At 46.5% G+C, this 23,343-nt stretch overlaps 1 protein-coding gene across 1 annotated transcript in view; it reads right to left on the bottom strand.

The window, feature by feature from the left end:
* Positions 1-396: 396 nt before the first annotated feature.
* Positions 397-23,343, bottom strand: part of SCRN1 (secernin 1) — a 62,017-nt gene continuing 39,070 nt past the window's right edge. The window contains exons 4-8 of the mRNA XM_061165450.1: positions 18,726-18,928; positions 17,741-17,935; positions 15,167-15,332; positions 6,675-6,855; positions 397-4,366 (exon numbers count right to left, since the gene is read on the bottom strand). Coding sequence (XP_061021433.1) covers positions 4,208-4,366; positions 6,675-6,855; positions 15,167-15,332; positions 17,741-17,935; positions 18,726-18,928 — 904 coding nt within the window. The 3' untranslated portion in view covers positions 397-4,207. The remainder of the gene's footprint in view (positions 4,367-6,674; positions 6,856-15,166; positions 15,333-17,740; positions 17,936-18,725; positions 18,929-23,343) is intronic.

The raw sequence follows: 23,343 nt of genomic DNA, 5'->3' as shown, positions 1-23,343 counted from the left end.
CAACTCTTTTGAGTATATACTCAAAAATAAAATTGTTGGCTTATATGGCTTAATTCTTTTTAATTTTTTGAGAAGCCTCCATATTGTTTTCCATATCAGCTGTACCATTTTATATCCCCATCAACAGTGCAGAGGGTTACAATTTCTCCACATCCTTACCAACAGCAATTTTCTGTTTTCTTGATAACCATCCTGACGGGTGTGAGGTGGTATGTCATGGTTTTGTGTTTGTTTTAAAGAGTGAATTTATCCACAAAGTGGATAAATGAAGAAAACGCTTAACTGATTGGGTTTTCCAAAGATTCCAGTCATAAAATATATCCCCTTTCATACATTTTCTATGTTGTGGCCAATGCTCGCATTTATTAATGAAACACAAGATAGAAGAGGCCAAGGGACATTAATCTCAGTACTTTTTTATTGTATGTTTGATGTATTTAGAGACAGTTCCAAGGGCAAGCACTGGATGGGAAAGTTATCTGGTTTGTAGATACTTGTACAAAAGGCTATTAAGACGACACAGTCAGTTCCCACTGCAGGAAACAGAAAGGTTCTCCTTTTTTATTATTCCCTGCCCCTAGCGCTTTTCAGCTCGCACATTTAACTTCTCACAACAGGACCGCAAACATATACATATTCATCCCCACGAGAAATCCGCATGTGACATCTTGGGATGTTTGGATTCAATCAGATAAAGCACATTTGACACAAACCACAGGAGAGGAGCTGGGACTTAAGACCATGTGGAATGAAAGGCCACGACTACAGGCAAGCACAGGCAGTGCTGGGCTGCGTGACCCGCCGCCCGGCCCTCCCCTGGCCCGTCCCCTCCCTCCCCGGGAAAGCTCAGCTGAAGACCTTCCCCAGAAACGCCTGGACTACCCCTCAGTCAAGAATGCAGTCAGTGGTTTCTCAACAGATACACTGGCCCCATCTGGCTTTCTGGCTGGGCTGGGCAGAACTTTGTAACAACCGGACCCACTTGGGAGGACAGCGGGGAGCAAAGGAGTTTGCCTGGTTGATAATTATTTTTTACACCTAATAAATCCATCCAAAAGTGAAGGAACTTCACTGCTAATATCTAATAGGCACAGACTTGCTCTGTTAGCTTATAAGAATGACTCTTTCTAATAATAACACTGTCTTATGTTACTGGGCACTAAAGAATCACCGTAATTTCAAGTATGTCCTTCTTCTACCTAAAATTCCAAACCATCTCCAAGGATGAAGGAGTACTACTTCTGCTTTGCTAATTTACTTTTACTGCAGCTTCTGCTCCTCCTCAGAGTGAGTGGTAAATCCCATCTACTGCCAAGACTAACTAGCTTATGTGTGGTTACTGGGCGTGAGAACAAGGGAGAGAGTCTGTCCTTCAAGGCCACGTCTTCCTTCTGCACAAGGCGTGCACAGTCCCTCCCGTCCCCCAGATCGTAATGGATACACAAATGGTATTTTAGGAAGCTATTTACACACTGACCTCTAAACATTAATTTTCATAGTTCACCTTGCATATTTTCATTTTCCCCATACTGCCTTTAGAAAATCAATCCCTGGTCAAGAAATTATCCACGTAATGATAAGCATTTTTCAAAAACAGAGTCTGTTAGGAGGATTTAAAAACAAACATTCCCCCCCAGCAAGTGTCCTCAAAATCCAACTGCATATTTCAAACTGTTACTGTTGCTAGAAGTGAACATCCACATCAGCAGATTCTTTGCTCTCTTCTTGTCTTTCCCCACGCATCCCAATGCACAAAGATTCTCTCCACTGCTATTATTCAAGCTTTAACTGTACACTTCTGTACAAGTCTAATAAAAGCATCCCAGCCTCTTTAACTTCTGCCATGAAAGGGCTGCCCCGCCCTCTAGTGGTAAGACAGTGGCATCACAATTGTGATAATAGCATTAACCCACACACCTCTTAGCTATACTTGGTCTTTTTCTGGGTTACTGGACTAAGGTCAATGTCCTTAACAGAAGTGGTCATTGTTGTTTCCCACTGCACAGTGGCTGGGTAATGGCATGAGGCTGGCTGGGTAATCCGTGACCTTTGCTTGGCCCATAATAATGAAAGCTGGGCCTCTGGGTAATTTATTCTCACTAGACTTCTTTTGCTCAAACCCCTAATCACCTTGGGTATCTCAGACATGCCAGGTCTGAGGAACTGTTTCTATGACAGGGGAAGGGGAGACCATGTGGTACAATTTTGTAGTGGCTTTTTGCATCATCTTGCTTTAAAGAACCACTCAGCAGGTGGGCTTGGGAGGGGATGAGGTGCCTGTGTCATCCTCAAGGCTTGCCCTTCCCCACTCAGCAGCTGTAGACGCTCTCAGAATGGCCATGCCACCTAAGAGGAGACCCTAAGCTCTCACTGAAAGCTCAGGCCAAACCCGGACAAAATTCAGCAACCACAAGCTGCTGGGAACAGTCACTTAATTTTTTCAGCTCAAATATTGCTCCCATGTCTCATCACTCACAGTGATTTTATATACAGAATTTTCAAAACTTCTGGGCAAAAAACTCACAGTGCTCTTATACCTACACTCTTAGAGGGGAGCTAGTAGAAAAAAAGATTTGTTCCAGTAACACCTGTGACCCTGTGTCTACGTCTGTGTCTGGGGCCCAGTTCCTCTCCAGCTCTCATGGCATATGATACATTGCAGCTGGAAAAGGAGTCTAACTGGAAGTCATTTCTGACTCCTGACACTCGTAGTATTTCCATTTGCAAACACCTATCACCAGTGAAGGTGACTGGGCCCAGACGGTACAGGTCAGGCTGGAGAAATGAAGCCGCAGCCCTCCCACCCATTGCTATGTTAACATGCACACCTCTCCTCCTCATCGCCGCCTCTGTCCATGTCAAGAGTGGCTGAGAGTTTCAATAGCTGGAGGTGAGACCCCTGCCGCCACCACCACCTGCCCACTTCAGCTACTACCCTGAAAGTGGCTACCTGGCCATGTGGGGCGCGAAGAACAAAGGGAAAGATCAGGGCAAGCCAGGTGCTTTCTCCACAGCTTTGCGGGCTGTGACAAGGTTGGGCAGGGAGGGCGGGGGTGGCACTGTCCCCTGGAGCGAAATGCTTCTCCATCCATCTGTCGCCTTCCTGCCCTCTGTCTTCCTGTGCTGAGCCCATCTGGTCTTCTTCGCATGCTCTCCTGAGCTCTGCTGGTAAGTTAGATCCTTCGTGCGCTCACAACATGGGAAACAAATCAGTTTAATTAAAGTCTCTGCTGAGATAATGGGGTGGCTGCTCAGATTCCAGCTACTTTAACTAGAATCTAAACAGCCGAAAGTTTCTCCTTTTCCTTCCCTCATTAGCTGAGAAATTTGCAGCTTTGTGGGGTGGAACTCTGCCACAGGGCCATTTAATTAATTCTAAACTAGATGGCAGTAACTAGGCCCAGAATCATTTCAAGACACAAGCGCATCTGCGCGGCAGGTGAGCAGCAGGGACAGCCCCTCGCCTTGTAGGAGAGCCACGCCCAGATCAGGAGTGTTACCTGTGCAGCCGCCCCGGAATCCCTACGGGGGTGGGGGCGGGGGGCAGGTTCCAGTTCACAGAGCAGGTGGAAGCCGTCCGTGTGGATCCACCGCACACAACCACCGTGCACAGGTTCTTTCGGATCAAGAGAATCCGGACGGAGCTGTGCCCGGAGCCAGCGGGGGCCCCCTTCCTTCCTTCCCACTTTTGCATCTCAGAAGACACAGCTGGGGGCATTCCGCGTTACTGGCCTGCAACTCAGTGGAAGCCTCCCTCCGGCACACACATAGAAGGCTCAGGGCCAAACAAACGCCTTTTGTTAACCTGAAAGAAACCGCTACTCAAAGAGTAAGACCAAGAGATTTTGCCTTTCCCGCAAACTCGGCGCCAAGGAGCCTGTCTTTCGCGGCTTTGATGGACTCTAGTCCTCCCATGAAAAGGCTAATGTGTCCATTGTCACTGAAATACAATAATAGCAGCTTAAAATCCACAGTCAGTCATACGATCGGACAACAGGCAAGGGGATACACATTACACTGCAGAAGGAGGGGATCTACGCTGCAGAAGGGGGCGGCGTTGTGAGGTTCAAGGCAGAACACAAGGGGACAGTGTGACTTTGACACATCTGAACTTTCTCATTTTACTCGGACAGGAGAGTGGTTTGTTTTGCTGGTAATTTAGTAAGGTGGGAAATTTTAAATAAGAAGGGGAAAGGGAACGCTTACTTCACTTAAAGAACTTAATCTCCGTGTCCACACAGTCATAGAAGAGATCCCCCACTTCGGCGGGGTCCAGGGGGTCACTGCTGGTCAGGATTTCCTCCATGGCTTCCAGGCCTTGCTTCTCTAGTTCCAGCATTGTCTTCCTCAGCTTCTGACCTTGCTCCTGAGAAGGACAAAAAGAGTGGGGGCCACTGCAGAGGATGCTGAAAGCCCCCTGAGGGCCCACCCCCACTCCACTCAGTGCGGGACGGCCACAGGGTGCTTCTAAGGTCCCAATGTGGTGATGTCACTGCTCCGCCTGGAATACTTACAGAGTTCCCACTGCATTCAGGATGCAATCCGGACTCCCGAGTGGCAGTGGAAAAGGCCCTGAGCAGTCCACAGGCTCCTGCTTCTCACCTCCTGCCTTGCCTCCTGCATCTCCTTTCTCTGCAGCCAGACTGAATTAGCTGCCTTCCTCCAACCCACGATACTCCTCACCACTGCACAGGCCACCCTGCTCCCTGCCAACACCTGGTCAGCTCATGCCCACCTTCAGAATGCCCTTCCTCTGGGCTCCCCCATCCAATGCCTCTCCTTCTGCCATGGCTGTTCTCTTCCTGTCTTGTGATGGTCTGTCTACTCGCCTGTGTCCCCCGTTAGACCACAATCACCCAGGGAGTAAGAACTAGGTGGATCTCTACGTTCCTCCGTGGGACAGAGGAGTCACTGTCAACAATGACTTTTGAATGAACAAATGGATCCATGAATGGCATGTCTATCCCCAATTTACTTTTTCTTCTGAAGGGGTGACATCTCTCCTTCCAAGTGAGAGTCACTCATTCGCAGTGGATGACAGTGAGAAGCTTTCGTTTGTCCAGTTAGTCCCAGAACAGAGAAACAGATGTCACCATTCATCCACCATCTCCCAGTGCTGCCTTAACTCAAACCAAGGTCATTTTCAAATTTCAAAGTCCACCCAGCCTCTTGGAAATTTTGTGTAGGATGCCTCGGAACACTTGGGCCTTCCTACCCCTGCCTTCATTTGCCAAATAACCAGAAAACTGCGCATCAGGGAGTGACATTTTCCCCCTACTCAGGTTAACTGTCATCCACCTAAAACATGCACCATCAGAAAGCAGGGCAGGCAGCCCTGGACAGAGCTCCACGCAGTGCAGGGGCAGCATTCCAGTTCCGGGGACACATCTGGCAGGTAGGACAAATATCAAGGAACTGTGTGACTTTTACATGTCAGAACAGTCATTTCTGGGGCACAGAAGAGCAAGTTCTAGAAACAGTGACACTACTCTTCTCGGAGATGCTTTCTGAACTCACTTGGATTTACTGTTGTTGATGTCCTTCTTTATAGCCTTTTTAGAAAGTCCACTATACCAGATGGAAGAGAATAAGCTTACCCAGTCCATGCAAAATGTGTGCACCAATTCCCTATACGATGTCCCTCTTTTCAAGACAAAATGGAACTTTACAAGTTGTTAAATAAATGCCTGGGAAGCAGATAAGCATCTAACAACTACGTTCCTTCCTTCTCTGTCAGCGTAATAGAACCCTGGAGGGACTTCCCTGGTGGTCCAGTGGTTGAGAATCCCCCTCCCAATGCAGGGGACGCAGGTTCAATCCCTGGTCAGGGAACTAAGATCCCACATGTCATGGGGCAATAAGCCCGTGTGCCACAACAACTGAGCCTGCACTCTAGAGCCCACATTCCACAACCAGAGAGAAAAGTGCGATGAAGACCCAGCACAGCCAAAATTGTTTAAAAAATATATAGGCTTGGATTTTACTTGAAAGCCTATCACTAACAGCAGCTATGGGCATATATTGAATATCTCTCTTGTTTGAATTAATGTAACTTTAGTAACCAAAGTTTTGGGTGGAGAAGGGAGGGTTGCACTTTGAAGAATAACTGTTTTAAAACTGACAATTAATTTAAAAACTTTTTACATGAAAAAAATATACAAAATTTAAAATTTACCATTTTAACCATTTTTAAGCATACAGTTCAGTGACATAAATACATTCACACTGATGCAACCATCACCACCAACCATCTCCAGGGATTTTTTTGAAGAATCACTTTAAAAAAAACAAAACAAAACCATGATTCCATCTTTAAGGTGCTGCCATAATACAACTTTTTATCTCCAAAAGTATACAAAGAATTTCTGACTGCAGAAAACCAGTTCTCCCAACTAGTACTGCACATTTCTGTTATTCCCAAGTGGACAGTAAGTAAAAGAGGGATATTCTTAGGCCACTGCATTTTGATTAATATCAAAAGTGGAGGCTTGCTTTCACTGGATTTTGAGAGGCTGGCTGGAACAATTACCACTAGCATTCTAGCGAGGGCCTCGGGAGCCTGGGTTTCTGGAAGCAGACTAGCTGGAGAGGAGGAGAATGATGAGCTTGTTATCCGCTTTCCAATCTCCTTCCTGGTGACCTCACCTGCTCCCAGGGCCCCCAGCCAGGCTCACCTCGTCACTCTCCAGGACGGCACGGGCCCACTCGTGTGCCTTGTACAGCTCATGCCGGCGGTCTGGCTTCTCCTGGAACCGAGGCTCCTTTTTGGCTGGGTCATCGTCCCCAAAACAGGGAGACTGTGCTTTGGGAACTAGTTTTACATCATCGACAAAGATGAAAGGCTTGAATATGGACCTGGAGAGAAAGGAGAGTGCTTCAGCCAAACCACGTTCAGGGCGTGAGGACAGCAAACATTCCCGGGGTCAGTTCCTGGTGGGTGGCGGGCGGGTGCCTCCTGAGAGCGAGAATGCCAACTGCATATTTTAGTGACTGTTTTAATAAAACTAACTGCCGATTATAAGTTGCAAAGTGTTCTATTTACAGTGAGGAGACATCAACACAGACTAGCTTTGTTCTGGGAAGGCCATTTGAGAGCTCCTTTCAGTTCCATGAACACACACATGGGGCTTTGAGCAAAGGGCATAATGGGCCACCAATCTGAGTTAGTCTTTCGCCACCATGGTCCACAGAAAGAGGCCCCCTGGAAAGGCAGGGTCTGAGATCGCATCTTTATTTTTTTTTTTGGTTCTACCTTATTTGAAAATGTTTGGAATATCTCTGACAGACCCAAGGAGGGCACAGATGAAGACGGATGACCAAAACAGAATCCCAGGGGCCCCAGAGAGGGCACACCATAGAGAACAGAAGTCTGGTTGTGTGAGAGGGCAGCCAAGGGCAGAGTAGACGGCTGAAGCAAGAACTCTTTGATTCGGCTCTTTTGGCACAAGGGGTGTAACTCAGGGGACATGGATCTGTATGCGAGTGCCCATGTGTGTGTGCACATGTATGTGTGTATATACCTGTGCATACCTGGGCACACAGCAACACACCCCTCCAGATGTGCACACACCCTGAAACAGCCGGGTATCTAAGAAACTGCATCTTGGGACTCTAGGCCGATGGGGTCTGTGGCGACCGCAGCTGCTTACAACAGCAGGGAGACAGCTTTCCTCTCCCAGCTCTGCACCCACCAAGAACACAGCTGGATCAAAACAGCATTCTGGGGGAGCACAGGCACCTCTGGGCCCCGAGGGTGGCCTGTTATCAATCACACCACGGGGGCACCTGCAAAAACAGTCGGAGAGAATGAGACATACCCACACCCAGGTGTCTGGCTCGATTGGGGTTATTCTCTGTCCTCCTAACTTAGTGCACCTTGACCCACTATGTGCCTCCAATGGGTGAGAAGTGAGCTGGGAAGTTGAATCCCTGAGCCCCGAGGTCCCCAGGCTAGAGGCAGCCAAAGCAGCTTTCCCAGTGTGCCACACATTTTCACATACACCACCACCTGCAAAGCACTGGGAACCCGTGACCCTTGCACCTGAACTGTGTCCTTGGACTTGAGCATCAGTATCACCCTCAGGCCCCGTCCTGCTGACCAGAACCTGCTTGTTAAGGTCCCCAGGGGACAGATGACATCCAAGTCTGAGGAGCAGGACCAGAGACAAGAGTAACCAGCAGCGACCCCTCACATTAGTTCCCTGAGGTTATCAAGGGACAAGGACTCAGGTGAGATAAAGACCCTGATCACAGCACGAAAGATACTTAAGCTCATCTTAATTTCATTTGAATACTGAAAGCAGTTGCACCCTAAGCTTGTGAAGTGGGTGAAATGAGTTTAGTCGCTCAGTTGTGTCCGACTCTTTGTGACCCCATGGACCGTATCCTGCCAGGCTCCTCTGTCCACGGGATTCTCCAGGCAAGAATACTGGAGAGGGTTGCAATGCCCTTCTCCAGGGAATCTTCCTGACCCAGGGATCGAACCCGAGTCTCCTGCATTGCAGGCAGATTCTTTACTATCTGAGCCACCAGAGAGGCTACCAGGTGAAGCGGGTGGGACTGGTTAAGTTCTGTTCTCTGCAGGTGATGTCAACACACACAGGAAACGGGCTCTGTCCACCGAAAAGTGTGAGGCATAGGCACATGGGCTGGACCTAATTCCACAAGGCCAAGTCCTCCCAAAATCCTTCCCTCCCTGAGATACCAGGAGCTACCTTACACAGAGGTAACACTCACTACCACTTGCTACTGCCTTCTGAAAATGCAGCACTTCTCTTTCCTCCTCCTGAATGTCAAGTGGGCGAGTGTTCAAAGTGGAAGGAAATAATGCAAAATTTTAAAATGTCTACAAAATTTTGATCCCATAGAGTTGAATTCTCCAACTGGTCATTTGGTTGAGGGCATTTTGAGGGTTTACTGGAAAAGGGTAATGAATGGGGAAGGATAGAAGAGGCAGTGATAAGGCAGAGTCCAGCAGAGAGACATTCAGAACTAACTGCCTCCGGGCCCCTCTGGTCTCAGACAACACAGCAACCTCAGAGCAGGCAAGCATCCTACCCTTCCGGGCCTGACAGCCCTCGGGGTTTCCTGAAAACTCAGTGTGCATACACCGCCTTCTAGCAGACTGGAAGCCTCCTGCAGCCTCCTTGGCCTGCACTGAGATCCCTTGAGAGACCCTGCAGCCCAGAGCCTGCATAGTTCACACCTCTTCCCTAGGCCTGGCATTGCACAGACAGGGGTCAGAGCCAGGGCTCCTGTAGGCTTCAGCCTGGACTTGGTGGTGAGGCTGGGGCAGGCTCAACCATGGCGAGGCAGAGGATCGGCAGTGTCCAGCAGAGCTGCCGAGCCTGGGCTGCTGAGGAGACCCCTTGGGACAGGGGCCCTTCACACTGGCCCCAGGCCACACAGACGGTGCTCATTTCTGTATCCCTGTATGGGGATTGTATATCTCCTGAACTGAACCTCTCTTCTCCACCTCTCAAAAGTCCCAGTGAGAGTAATGTTTCATAGGCAAGCCCGTCATTTAATTTTTGGAACTCTGTGCTTTACTTACTGTGCGGCTCAGGACCATCCTGAAACTGGCCCCACGGGGAGAACCATGGCACCGGGTCCTCCCGAGCAACTGTCCAGGTCTGCCCGCCTCACCACAGCAGGGCAGGGAACTAGGCTGGACTCCGAATGCGGGTCTGCGTCCCAGCTTGACCTCTGACCAGCTGTGGGGCCCATCATTTTTCCTCTCTGTCTCTCAACGGGCTAAAATGATCTCTCCCTTTCAGATGCTAAAGCTATTGTGCTATTTCTCTTTCTATGTCATGAGGCTTATGAACCTGTGTTTTCAAGAAGTTCATGGTAAGCACAGTTGTGGTCTTCTGCACCCAATACACAAGGTAAGAGCAGAGTTAAAAAAAAAAGTCAAAACCCCCTGACTGATGGAACCTCAAGCCGGTCCACATTCATTGGCATGTGGAGGTTAGTGAGAGAGTGTCTGGTGGCATTTGTTAAGACGGGAGGGACTATATGTTTATCCCTCCCATCCATCCATTTTAACTTTAAAAATAAGTAAGTTAATAATATGATGAGGTTTCTATAATATTCTAAAGCAGCCAAAGTCCTCCAAGAACTTTTTTTCCAAAGTCTGTAAGGAACTCAGCATCCTCAGCTGCTAAAAACATGAAGTATATATTCGTCAGGTGGTCATGCTCACTTGGTTGTGTCAACTCTTTGCGACCCCATGGACTGTAGCCTGCCAGGCTCCTCTGTCCACGGGATTTTCGAGGTAAGAATACTGGAGTGGGTTGCCATTTCCTCCTCCAGGGGATCTTTCTGACCCAAAGACTGAACCTGTGTCCCCTGCACTGGTAGCTGGATTATTTTACCGTCAAATGGTTAAAGGGAGATTCTTTTTTGAGACTGAATAAATAAAATTATTGCCATAATAAACTGCAATAATATACCAGAATGTGGGAATCATCTATAATTCCATCCTAATCACTTATGTCTATAGATCCAGAAAAGGGTAACCTGGAAAACTCAGTGGTTTCCAAATGTTTTGATTTCTTACCAAACATTACAGAAAATCACATTAAAAATCCAAGTAGGTGAGAACATACTCTGACATCTTCCCAAAAGTGAACCTCAGATGGTAGCTTCTTAAATGCCACTTGAATGAATGTATGTTCAGAGAGATGAAATGATTTGATCAAGGCCATATATCCAGCCAGCGGCAAAACTGAACTGCCTGTGGGTCATGATCACCCCTCCCAGCACACCCAGCCAGGGTGGGGCCCAGTTCATCACTCATATCGAGCACCCCAAGAGCAGTTCATGACTGACTCTGACACAGAACTCTAGTATGACTGGCCAGCTCACATTTCTTACTTCAAACATGGCTGTGTTCTTACCGATGATGCAGAAACTCCCAGAGTGATGGGCTTAACTTCTGCCCCAGAGTCCCCAGTGGATCTGCTCACACAAAAACAGCAGCACAAAGGCCCCTGCTTGGATGAATCTGCTAAACTTTAAACCGATCCGATATGGGCCTGGAAGAACCAGTTTCCCTCAATTACATATGTCCCTCTGAATGATTCATCCATGGGTCATCCCAGCTGGGCTGTGAATCACTTAAATCACATAACTAAAGCCACATCTGGCTGACAGCAGAACCTACCTGTGAAGGGCGTTTTCATTTAGAGGGAAAGAAAACTAATACTTCTGGAGCCTGGGACACCCTTTGGGCTGGATCCAGATACCCTGGGAGGTTTTCAAAAGTCAAAACCATGGGGTGGGAGGAGGAAAAAGATACTGTTGGGAGAGTTAGGAATGAAATCAAAGGGCTATTTTACGCAAGGTCCTCAGCTGGGTATCATCCATGCAGGCTGCAGCCCTGTATTTACATAAACCACAGTGTCTATAACATTATCTCCAATAATGAAAAGGTTCCACTTGTCTCTGACATTTTAATTAACCAGATGAGACAGTTTCAACTGATGCAATGTAGACTCTCAAGCCTAGTACCTGGGAGAAGAGGAAGCAAACACCACACACACACACACACACACACACACACACACCCTGTATCCTTTGCATCTCTCCAGTTCCCTGCCATAAAGTGGGTCAAAGACCCTCTTTTCCTAGAATTTCCTCCCTATTTTCTGTTTTCCAGGCTGAATTACATGGCCTAATGCAATTAAAGGAATGGGTTGGGAAATAGCCATCTAATATTTAAAATGGAAACACTTTTAAATCTTTCCTCCACTTGGTTTATCCTCCTGTATCTTGAATATTTGTGTGTTTTCTCAGATGCGAGAGCTTCTAAGTAGTGGAAGCAATAAGCCCTAGTTCATAGTGTCTGCTGATTTCCACAGTATAAACACACTCACTGGGGCCCTTTTCAAGTTACCCGTGTGACATTACTGAACACAGGGTTGGGAAGACATGACATCATCAGCTCTCACAAACTCCAGCACAGCAATGGAACTTGGAAATTACATTGTCTCAAAATGCAAAGCTACCTCTCTGCTCTTTCCCTTCCCAATCTTTCATACCGATGAAGCTTTAACAGATGCTGCCTTCCACAAAGCAAATGGTTAGAACTGGTATACTAAAGCCAATCAGTGTCACTATATGGATGATCGAGGCACCAGCTGACTCATCAGAATATATCACATGATGGAATTTGCCTACTCAATAAAATTAAAGTTCTTCTGCATCTCCCTCTATCTCTGAAATTCTGGCTTTTGTATCTGCCTCCAACTCTCAAACTTACATAATACCTGGTACAAATCAGGAGGGAGAGAAAGGGGGGAAGGAGGAAGAAAAAAGGGGACTATGAGAACAAGCTATTTTGAGAAAAGGATCTATAATTAATATAGTGAGCAAAGAGCCAAGAAGTGCTGAAGCGGACAGAACAACAGTAAGATCATGTCCTTTGGTTTCTAACATTAATTGGGAGGATAAATAACAGTCTTCTTTGATCACAATCTTCTGCAAGGCCACTGCTCTGGAACTATTTCCTGCAAACATCTCTCTAATGTTTTTAGCATTAGCAGAAGCTGGCTAAAATTTCCCTAATTTTATTACCTAAAACCCAAGAGTAGGTAATTATGCTTCCTGCTGACAAAATACAAAATGGTGAGGATATCCAATTACAAAGAAACATTGAAATGTTGAATAGAAGAAAAAAAACGAAGACAGTTCTATAGTCACAGTAGGCAATGTAGTTCATTTAACCGTAGATAATAAAAATGAATGTCTTCCAGGAAGCCCTTAATAGCCTTTAAGGTCTGCTCAATTAATTTAACCACGAATAATTTTCTTTTAAAATTACTTGAAATTTTCACTTTTAGATATTAGAAAGCTATTTTTCAGCACATTTTTAGAATTGCATTGGGCTGTGTCCTATAGCCTAGGAAACAGAATTACTTTATCTTCACGTCCTGGCACCACAAAGCTCTCTCTTCTAAGCACAGCTGGAGCAGGTGTCTGAGATGTCAGGAACCAAGGGGGCCGTTGTGGTCACTCTTCAGTTCAACCTGCTCCTTCAAAGCCTCCTGTTCCCTGAAGAACAATGTCTAAAGACCTTGACAGGATGTTCCAGACAGACTCTGAAAGCCAACACGTATCCCTGTGGGCCAGCACAGAGTGCTCACAAAAGCCACCAGCAAGCAAGGTCAGCATCCACAAGGGAGAGGAAGGACACCAGGGAGAGGAAGGACAAGCCCCAGATCTGATAGACCGAAAAGGGTGTGGGAGTGGGGTCACAGAACCAGGCATTCCTAACTGGGAGATAAAATCAAGAGAAAGAAGCCAGAGTCAAACAAGAGGCGTGTCCTGAGAGGCTGCCTGGAATACTGGTGAGTGGGTGAGGCTCCTGGCTAGAGGCCAGCAGAGGGCCCACGCTGGGCTTGGGAGGTACTGGGGGACTGGGGAGAGGGGTGGAAACTCAAACGACAAAAGGATGCACAGCCGCAAGGGCTGCCATGCTGGCTCATGCCTCTGGGCCTCTGCACCTGCTGTTCCCTCCCACCCAGAATGTCATTCCCGCTCTCAGCACCCAACAAGCCCCTCCTCTCACGACACCAGTGCTCAGGAGTTCTTCCTCTGTGGAGTTTCGCCTTCACTGTCGCCTTTGCGCCACCTCTTATCCTGTAAACAGTTAGTGTCTAGCATGCAATAAGCATAATATTAGGTACGCAGCAGGTGCCTAACAAGTGCTTATTCAATGAATAAACAAGTGAATGAAAAGCTAAGGATAGTTTACGCAGGATTTAATAGGTCCTGCTAGAAAGATCTACCTTTATTGGGACAGTGAGGCCAAAGGGCAGGAGGAGAAGGGGACGACAGAGGATGAGATGGCTGGATGGCATCATCACCGACTCGATGGACATGAGTTTGAGTTGGTGATGGAGTTGGTGATGGACAGGGAGGCCTGGCGTGCTGCGATTCATGGGGTCGCAAAGAGTCAGACACGACTGAGTGACTGAACTGAACTGAGGCCAAGGAGTCAGGAAAGGTACTTGGCTTCTCCCCTGAGTCATCTAAGACACAGCTCCTAGCTGGGCACTGCCATTGTCTGTATTCCTGAAACAATGAGGGGAGAGTAAGTATTTCCAGCTGGAAAGGGAATGAAATCAAACAGCTACAGATTCCCTGGTAGCAGAGTCAAAGGTTTGACACCCAGTACTCAAATGATGATAGTTTTCAGCCAATGGGACACGTGAAAAATACCAGAGATCCTACTGGGATGGACAGTCTTCTAGAGCCCTCCAGGCTGAGGAATCAGACTTACTGAACAGACTCCTAAGTCCACCTTAAAATTCCTGACACAAAAGGTTTGGGTCAAGACATCTGTATTTTTCAAAAACTCCCCTCAAGTGATTCTGACCATTTAGAAGTCACGATGGTTGTGTCTAAGTTACCAATGGCATGATCTTGGTGTGAAGGACTGAAAGTTACTGAGAAGGGCTGCTGCCTGCCAGGTAGACCAGAGATAGTCTAAAATAATAGCTAAACCTGTTACGCATTTACTTGGATTATCTCATTTAATCCTCCCAACAAGCACATAAAAGTATGGTCTGGGATTGTGCCCATTGTATAGGACAGATAAGCTTAGAGAGGTTAAGGGACTTAGCGGCTATTAATACTAAGTGATAGAGGTGGAATTCAACTTCAGGTGGTTTACTCTAGAGGCCACAAGCCCTTTGCTGAAGTGTGTGGGCAGGAAGCAATGCCCTAAAACACAAGGTCTTAGAGAAGAGGCCAGTGCCCTTGAAGTGGCTGCAATGTGCCTTGTCTCTGGGCCATTTTTTCCTGTAACTCAAAGCAACTGGTGCTTCTGATCAATCCTGAGCTTTCCTGTATCTCTTCTGTCTCACTGAGTTTTCTTTATCTTTGCAGCCCTCATATACAGCACAATGCCTGGCCCATGATATATATTAATAAATGTTTGTTGCATTTACAACAATTTGATTCCATGATTGTGATGAACACAATATGATAAAAGCCAAGAACTTCCCTTTCTCACAGCTCTTGTACTGCACTGGCCATGGCGATATTGAAGCATGTGACTGTACATATAGGGAAGGGCAGGAGCTCAGGATGTGAGTACTGGGCGAGCTCTCAAGGGAAGCACACACTTGCCGGCTGTGTGACTATGTCTCAGACAAACCTGGAAGGATCTGGGGTCCCAGTGAAGTAGTGGATGCCTGGTGAGCTTCTGTTCTGAGGCAGGACAGACACGGCACTGGCTGTGGTGAGGAAAGACTCAGAATCTACGCAGACTCCACTGCCTTTGTCCCGCAGGACATCAATCATAGTCTGCACAGTGATGCTTTCTGTAAAGAAAAAAGAGAGGAAGGAAGCAAGCTGCTAACCAAAATCCATTAGTTATTTCCCTTTTGAGTTAACAGAACCCCTGAAATTACAGCTGGGAACAGAACCGCCCTACTTTAGGTGTGGTCACAGGATAGATCTTGACCAATGAGAGGTAAGCAGAAATGATGTGTGCAACTCGCCAGTCGCATCCACAGAAAGGAAGGCTAGCCCTTCACTCTTTTCCCTCCTTTCCTGCTGGCTGGGAGATGCCATTGAGTGGGCCACAAAAGAAAGTCACACGTTGAGGTAAAATAACCCACTCACCCTGGACTGTCTATATACATCTAGACTGTGGGAGAGAAATAAAGCTGCATTTTTAAAGCCACACTATTTTGGGGTCTTTTTGTTACAGCACTAAGCAATTACTCAACTAATACAATATGCAACAGAATGATATTCATAAGAAAGTACACAACCTATGCAGAGCACCAAGCGAGCTGTCTGGTATAATCCTGCTGGTTAGAGTCAATATTATATCTAGGGAATGACCCTTCTACAGTGAAAAATATACACAGAGAAGTCTTTCAAATATTGAGAACCATGAGGACTATTGGCTCTGACTTCAGATAAACAGACTAACAAAGCTTTCACTACATAGGATTCTGGTTCTTCACTTTCTCCCTCTGTTGGTAATTCATTAAAATGGTATCTTTTCAATCTGTACTCACAAAGATCAAATCAAAGCAACACATGAGGAAAAAGTAACTTAAACTTCACTACCACAACTCACATCCTCTTTGTAAATCTCCATGGATAACACATTGCACCTAAAAATATTAACGGCAAGTCCCTGAGTTCTTCAACTAGCCAGGGTTCAAACTTCCTCCCTGTCTCAAAAATGAATCTGTTGATTTAAACCAGGATCTGACAGGTTGATAATGTCTCTTAAAACTCTTAGTCACTGTCTCTCATTCCCCCACCCCTTGCATTTTATTTGCTGGGCCATTTCTCCTGAGTCTCCCACACTCTGAACTTTGTAAGATGCACTTTGCCGATGGTGTTAATAATGTTCTTCTCTATCCTCTGAATTTCTGGCAAACTAGTAGTTAGATCCAGAAGCTGCATCAGGTCTATGTTGGATATTTTTGGCAGGACTACTTTACAATTGGTATTATATATTATACTTTGACCAAGTTAGATTTTTTTCAATTAAAATCTTGTGGTTTTTTATAAGAGTCTCATTTTTAAATAGCACTTTCTTACTTTTCTACTCAGAATATATTAATTAAGTTCTACAGCAAAAGTCCTAAAGTGTTCTTCTAGATTAAGAGTCGGCAAACTTTTTCTTTAAGAATCAGACAGGAAATAGTTTAGCCTTATGGGGCCTGTAAGGCTTCCCAGATGACTCAGTGGTAAAGAATCTGTCTGCCAATGAAGGAGACTCATGAGACGCGTGTTCAATCTCTTGGTCAGGAAGATCCCCTGGAAGAGGAAATGGTAACCCACTCCAGTATTCTTGCCTAGAGAATCCCATGGACAGAGGAGCCTGGCGGGCTACAGTCCATGGGGTTGCAAAGAGTTGGACACGACTGAGCACACACACACATACACACAGAGACACAGGCCCTATAATCTCTGCTGGACTTGTTGCAACTGCTCAACTCTGCCACATAGTACGGAAGCAGTCATAAACAACAGGAAAATAAACAGGGGTGGCTGTATTCCAGTGAAATTTTATTTCCATCCATCAACAGGTCATAATTTACCAACTCCTATTCTAAATCACCAAAGGCTTGACTTACAAAACACATGTCTCACCAGCAAATTTAAAATGTGGCCATTGTGGTTTACAGGGAAGGGTTTTCCACTCAGGCACAAAAGTAACAAGCTACCAGTCACCACATTTACCTAAAAATAGATTCTGGCTGAGTGAATATCTGGGTGGAAAATAGAGGGCTCATGAAAGGAATTCAACAATTTGACCCAACAAGTGTTCATGGAACAAAGGGCCATAACAGGCATCACAAGGGGATCCTAAGGTGAATAAAAGATAAGACCCCTGATGTCAAGACTCAGCAGGCTAATGAAAATAGGAAAATATACGGAGGAGATAAGTCAAATGTACAAATGCTGAGGTATAAGCAAGGCTGCACTGTTACAAAGACAAGCATAGTGACATCAGCATTTCAGGGAGAAATGGGAGCAGGAAATGTCCGTGGATAAAAAAGCATAATGTAAAAATAAATGCAAGTTGTGGTCATGTGACTGCACAGCAAGGACTTTAGCACAAGTCAGTTTCCACATACAGGACAAGGTCTGTTCTCCACTTTGCCTCTTTGCTTATTCGCCTAAGTTCAAACAAGGTCTCTGAAATAGCTGCAAGACAAACGGTATGAGACAGAGAACTGTAAGGAACACCCCAACTCACCTTCTTGCTTTTCTAAGGTGTCTTTGCCTGAACAGCAGGTTAGATGGTCATCAGCTGGAGAAAAAACTTCAGAGAAATTAAACTCATCCTCTCCCGTCCACCAACCTTGACTCTGAGCATAACTCCTGAGTTCCGGATGCTCTGCATCGATTTTAGTCGTGAGCGAAAGCTGATTGCAAATGCACTTGACTCCCTCTGTAAAGAGTACAAAGTCCAGTTATTTAGAAATAGACTTATAAAGACTTTATCAAGAAATGGACATCACAGGGCAGCTCTCCCCGGCAACCTGACTCTAACTATACGGAGGAATCAATTCCATTTCTGGAGAGAGAAACACAAGATCCTTGGTCTTCTTTTAAGATCTCCTAGAAGGTTTGAGCAGCCCTGACACATTTTATCACATTTTTAATGAGTGAGTCACTTGACCTGACAAACTAAACCCCAGGCATTTACTACCCATGAGAAAAGTGAAAGGTTCTTTGAAAGAGGCTCTGTGCTGCTAACAGGACTCACAAATGTTGCAGCTCCAGACATTCTTCCTCACCAGGTTAGTCTTGCTTAACTACCACCCTCTGCTCAAATCTATATATACATTAAAAAAATTTTTTTTAATATGGTACTTCTTCATTCAGATTTTTTCCAGGCCCCAACAGTTAGAAAAAGACAGTGGCCCTGATAATGAATTATTTATTTATTTAGGCCCCACTGTGCGGCTTGTAGGATCTTAGTAACCTAACCAGGGATTGAACCCAGGTACCTGGCAATGACAGAATGGAGTCCTAACCACTGGACCACCAGGGAATTCCCGATAATGAATTGTTTTAAAATAATGGAATGTCCGTGCCAATATGTGTCTATCTGGGTGCCCAGAAATGAGGAGCACATTAGAGCCTGCAGATGTAGCACTGAGAGAGTCTGTAAGTCCAGGCACCGTGGCCTTAGCTCTTCCTGTCCTTGAAACTCCTCACCAGCCACCCCCACTCACCTGTGATTTTCTCTGCAGCCCAGTACTTCCCTACAGTCTCCAGCACCCAGGCCTCCTCACGGTCCACGATCAGATACGCACTTTGGAAGCTGTGGCAGGAGTTTGCATCTTCATAGTAATTCCCACCCTGTCCATGTTCTTCCAACAAGGCGACAATGACGTCTAAGGCTTCTTTAGCTGTTGCCCCTCTCTCTAAACCAAGCCTGAAGTAAGAAGACCAGAAGCACACCTCTGTCATTTCACACCACCTCATTATTAGCACAGGCGTCAAAGGTTGGGCCCGAGCTGAGTCATGAAGAATGCCGACATGCATAACTATGTGAAATACTCAGGCCGATACGCAAACAGATAAACAGCACTTGAACTCACAATACACATCACACATCCCATTCAAAATCATGGGGGCCTTTCTGTCTTTGGTCATGCCCTTTCCACAGTCAGGAGCCCAGTGGCTTCTCTCTCTTGAAAGGAAGCTTGGCCACTTCCCTTTTTCTCTTTTCTAACTCTCACTCCCTTGAAGCTGGCCAGCTGAGCAGAAGACCTTAACAAGTCAACCTCTCTGTGGCTTGTTGTCCCTTCTGCCTCTGGGCAAAAGGAAACTTCTGCCCAGTCCAGCCCCGACCTCTATGATTCTACACCAGGTATTCGGGTTAGTACCAGAAGTGCTCTATAGCCAGCCACTGTCCTCTGTGAAGATAATTCACCCACCATCTCCTTAGGAATGGGCGGCTGATTAGGACAAGATCAGCCCTTTTTCTACATACTTCTCCTCCTACCTAACAGCCCCCCTCCAGTGGTGTGACTTACAGCTTCAGTCATTTAAAAGGACAAACTTCTTCCAAAGTAAAACACCCATCTCCTCCAGCCCTCCCAATGAAGAGACTCCTTAAAGAGGCCGCAGAGACGGCCCTCTACGTAACTTGAGCCTGCGTGCTTGCATGCTAGTCTGACTCTGTGCGACCTTATGGACTGTAGCCCCCCAGACTCCTCTGTCCATGGGATTCTCCAGGCAAGAATACTGGAGTGGGGTGCCATTCCCTCCTCCAGGGGATCTTCCCCTTACAGGGATAGAACCCCCATCTCTTATGTCTCCTGCATTGGCAGGCGGGTTCTTTACCACTAGCGCCACCTGGGAAGTCATGTAACTTGAGCAAGTTATATCATATATTTGAACTTCAGTTTTATGTCACCAGTAAAATAAGCACCTACCTCACCGAGTACTAGGAGGATGGGTTTTATGAGACAATGAACATGAAAATACATGGCGCTGGCACCCGGGACCAAGTAGGTGATCATTAAGTTTTCAGACATAGCAGACTGTGGCAGAAAAACAAGTGACTCAGAGATAAAGGGACCTCATTTCTAATTCTGCTTCTGTTATCCACCTGGAGTAACCTTTTCAAACCTTGACTGTCTGGTCTGTAAAGTGAAAAACAGTACTGTTTCCCTCTCAGGCTGATTTGAAAGAGAATGGCACGTAATGGGTGCTCAGTAAATTTCTATTTATTCATCTCTTCATTCAAATTGTAATGTTGGTGACAGAAGCATGGAGTCTCAGAATAGAGGCAATGGAGCCCTCCTAAGATGGCAGCAGAGGCCAGTTCTGGGTGAGTTTTCAACTTGAGATGCAATTACCATTACAACTCACCCAGCTTGATTCTTCCTGAAGGGACGCTGCACTGTGCTGCCAGAGAGACGAAGAGATAATGCGACTCCATGATCTGGATTTATCTTTGCAACAGGCTTATTTTCAGAGATAATTATATACCAATTCATTTGGCATTTCTCAATTTAAGCTTATTTAGGAAGCCTTGATGACAAGGCAATGCTTTGAGAAGTTGAAGCCTTAGGGGAGTCATATAAGAAAAAATTCACTAGAAGATGAAGTAGTGGACTCTTCTTCTGTTGGTCTGTGCCATCTTCTCCAAAAAGGAGCAGAGGAGATAAACACCTCATCTCAAAGGTCCAGAGCAAACAAATGTGCTGCCAAGTACCTCTCACAGCCAAGAGCTGGCCACACAGGAGGGCCCTTCCTGCTTTCCACAGGTCCCTGGTGAATCCTGGTCATTCTAGGCAGAATGCACCCAGAGCCTCTGCAGGGCCCCACTTACCCGTGCAAACAAGCACTGGGAGGAGCCTGTGAACACCCAGCCAGGGACAACAAGGTCACCTTCGGCAGCTGTAACTTCTCTTTCACAATTTTCTTTTAAAAATTTAAAAAACAATTTTTGAAGTGGACTATTTTTAAAGTCTTTGTTGAATTTGTTACAGTATTGCTTTTGCTTTTTGTTTTTTTTGGCCCCCAAAGCATGTGGGATCATAGCTCCCTAACTGGGGATGGAACCATGGCCCCTGCACTGGAAGGCAAAGTCCTAACCACTGGACCACCAGGAAGTCCCTCTTTTGCAGTTTCTAACTTACTCTCCTCCTGCTCTGCCCATTTGCATCCCACACTGACTTTGGTGCCTTCTGCAGTGTCTGCAGGAGGGCCTCTGCACTCATCCACAGACATGATTCTGATTGAACCCCTCGTGCCAGGACCATGGGAAAAAGATCACTGTTTGTCCCACCCGACCATTCCCAGGTGGCCTCCGTGCCATGGGCCGAGAATAGAACCACTGCCAAGGCTGTGGATGACAGAGGGTCACATCCTCTCCACCTGAGATCCAGAGATATACCAGGCTGCAGGGATCCAGGCCACAAGTCACCCACCATCAAGAGGTCTATTTTAAAGCCTTTCCCAACATTTCCCCTCCGAGATGAGGCGCATTCATGTGGTGCCAAATGAGAACAGGGACTTTGTGGTCTCCACGCCTACTTTCACTTTGGCTGCTACACCTCATTCATGGGCTTGACTGGAGCAGGAAAAGGAATGAAATTAACTGTGCCAGCAGTTAATTATCAATCAACTGTTAGAGTCTCACTCTGACATCTACCTTCAGCATAACTCAAATCCTTTAGAAATCTGTGCCTGGTCAGGTTATTCTGGGTCTTGGAGTTAGATGCTCCCAAATTCAGATCCTTATTTTTTATGGAAAATTCTGGAAGAAATGCCTATTTGGGGTCAATGACTTTCTCACTGATATGTCGAGCTCACTGTGCCCTTTCTGGAAAGGTGAACACAGCTCACCAAGGAAGATGAGCACCCTCCACACTCCCCTGCTGCAAGCTCCCATCTTTGGGAACACTGCTCGCTTGTCTTCCACTGATTAGGAAAACCCCTGTGCCATTGTATCCCAATTAAGGTGAAACATGGGGCTTCCCAGGTGGCACAGTGAAGAAGCCACCTGGCAACGGAGACTCAAGAGATGCGGGTTCCATTCCTGGGTCGGGAAGATCCCCTGGAGTAGGAGATGGCGACCCACTCCAGTATCCTTACCTGGGAAATTCCATGGACAGAGGAGCCTGGCGGGCGACAGTCCATGGGGTTGCAAGAGTCCGACACGACTGAGCATACACATGCAAGTTATAATTAGTTTTCCTGTAAACATGTAATCACTGCCCTAGAGAAAGTCATAAAAATAAGTCAATTCCTCCCCCCCCAACCTTTTAGGAATGAGCCTATATGGATGCAGATGCAAATAACCTTTCTTATTCCCCACAAATCAAGGGGCCTGCAAGGCCTCTCTTGTTCACTGTGTTTTGGTTATCAAAAGATTCCCAGCTTCTAGCCAGAGGGATGAAAGCAGGAGGGGGAAAAGTCGATGTTAACGGCTGCACTGATTTAGAAGAAAGGTGTGTGAAACCTTTTGACTGGCCTCCATCTGGAGAGAAGTAACCTGCACTCTAGTACAGAGGCAGCCTCCCTGAGGAGGCAGGCACCCTACACCAGGCTCTGTGGAAGCTTCAGGTAAGTCCCTTAATCTCCCTAAGCCTCAGTTTCCCGTCTACCAAACAGAAGGAGCCATACCTACTTCACTAGATTGTGGTGAGAGTTAAATGAAATATTCTCTGCAAAACACATTACACAACACTGTTTGGGAAATAGTAACTCTTATTTCCACAGGTTCTTTCCACCTACAGACATTGGTTAGTGTGTGGGCTCAGTTGCTCAGTAGTATCCAACTCTTTGCAACTCCAAGGACTGTAGCCTGCCAGGCTCCTCTATCCAGGGGATTCTCCAGGCAATAATGGGGTAGGTTGTCATTTCCTACTCCAGAAGATTCTCCCGACCCAGAAATCGAACCTGTGTCTCCTACATTGGCAGGCGGATTCTTTACATTGCTCCACCTAAGAAGAGCAGAACCGACACTGGCTGAATCCCCTTTCAAATCACCAGTGAGTCCTCACACTCACCAAAAACACCAGGAAGAACTGTCTTATATGAGACTCAAGTCACCTTTTTGCCGCACTCCTCTTTGGTGTCTATTTCTGCCCTGCTTCTGACTTAAACACAAGCTGTTTCTTCGTGTGCGCTCCCATACCTTGTGCTGTGTCTCTAATAATAAACTTTGTACCTGTTTTACAGTTTTTGTCAGGAAGATCCCCTAGAGGAGGAAATGGCAACCCGCTCCACTATTCTTGTCTGGAAAATCTGGGCAGGGGAGGCTGGTGGGGTCCATGGGGTCGTAAAGAGTCGGACAGGACTGAGCATGCACGCACTCCCGGCCCTAAGTCC

The sequence above is a fragment of the Dama dama genome, chromosome 18 (assembly GCF_033118175.1).
Source record: "Dama dama isolate Ldn47 chromosome 18, ASM3311817v1, whole genome shotgun sequence".
NCBI classification, from domain to species: Eukaryota; Metazoa; Chordata; class Mammalia; order Artiodactyla; family Cervidae; genus Dama; species Dama dama.
The sequence above is the reverse complement of the archived record's forward strand: the minus strand, read 5'-3'. Positions and strand labels throughout refer to the sequence as shown.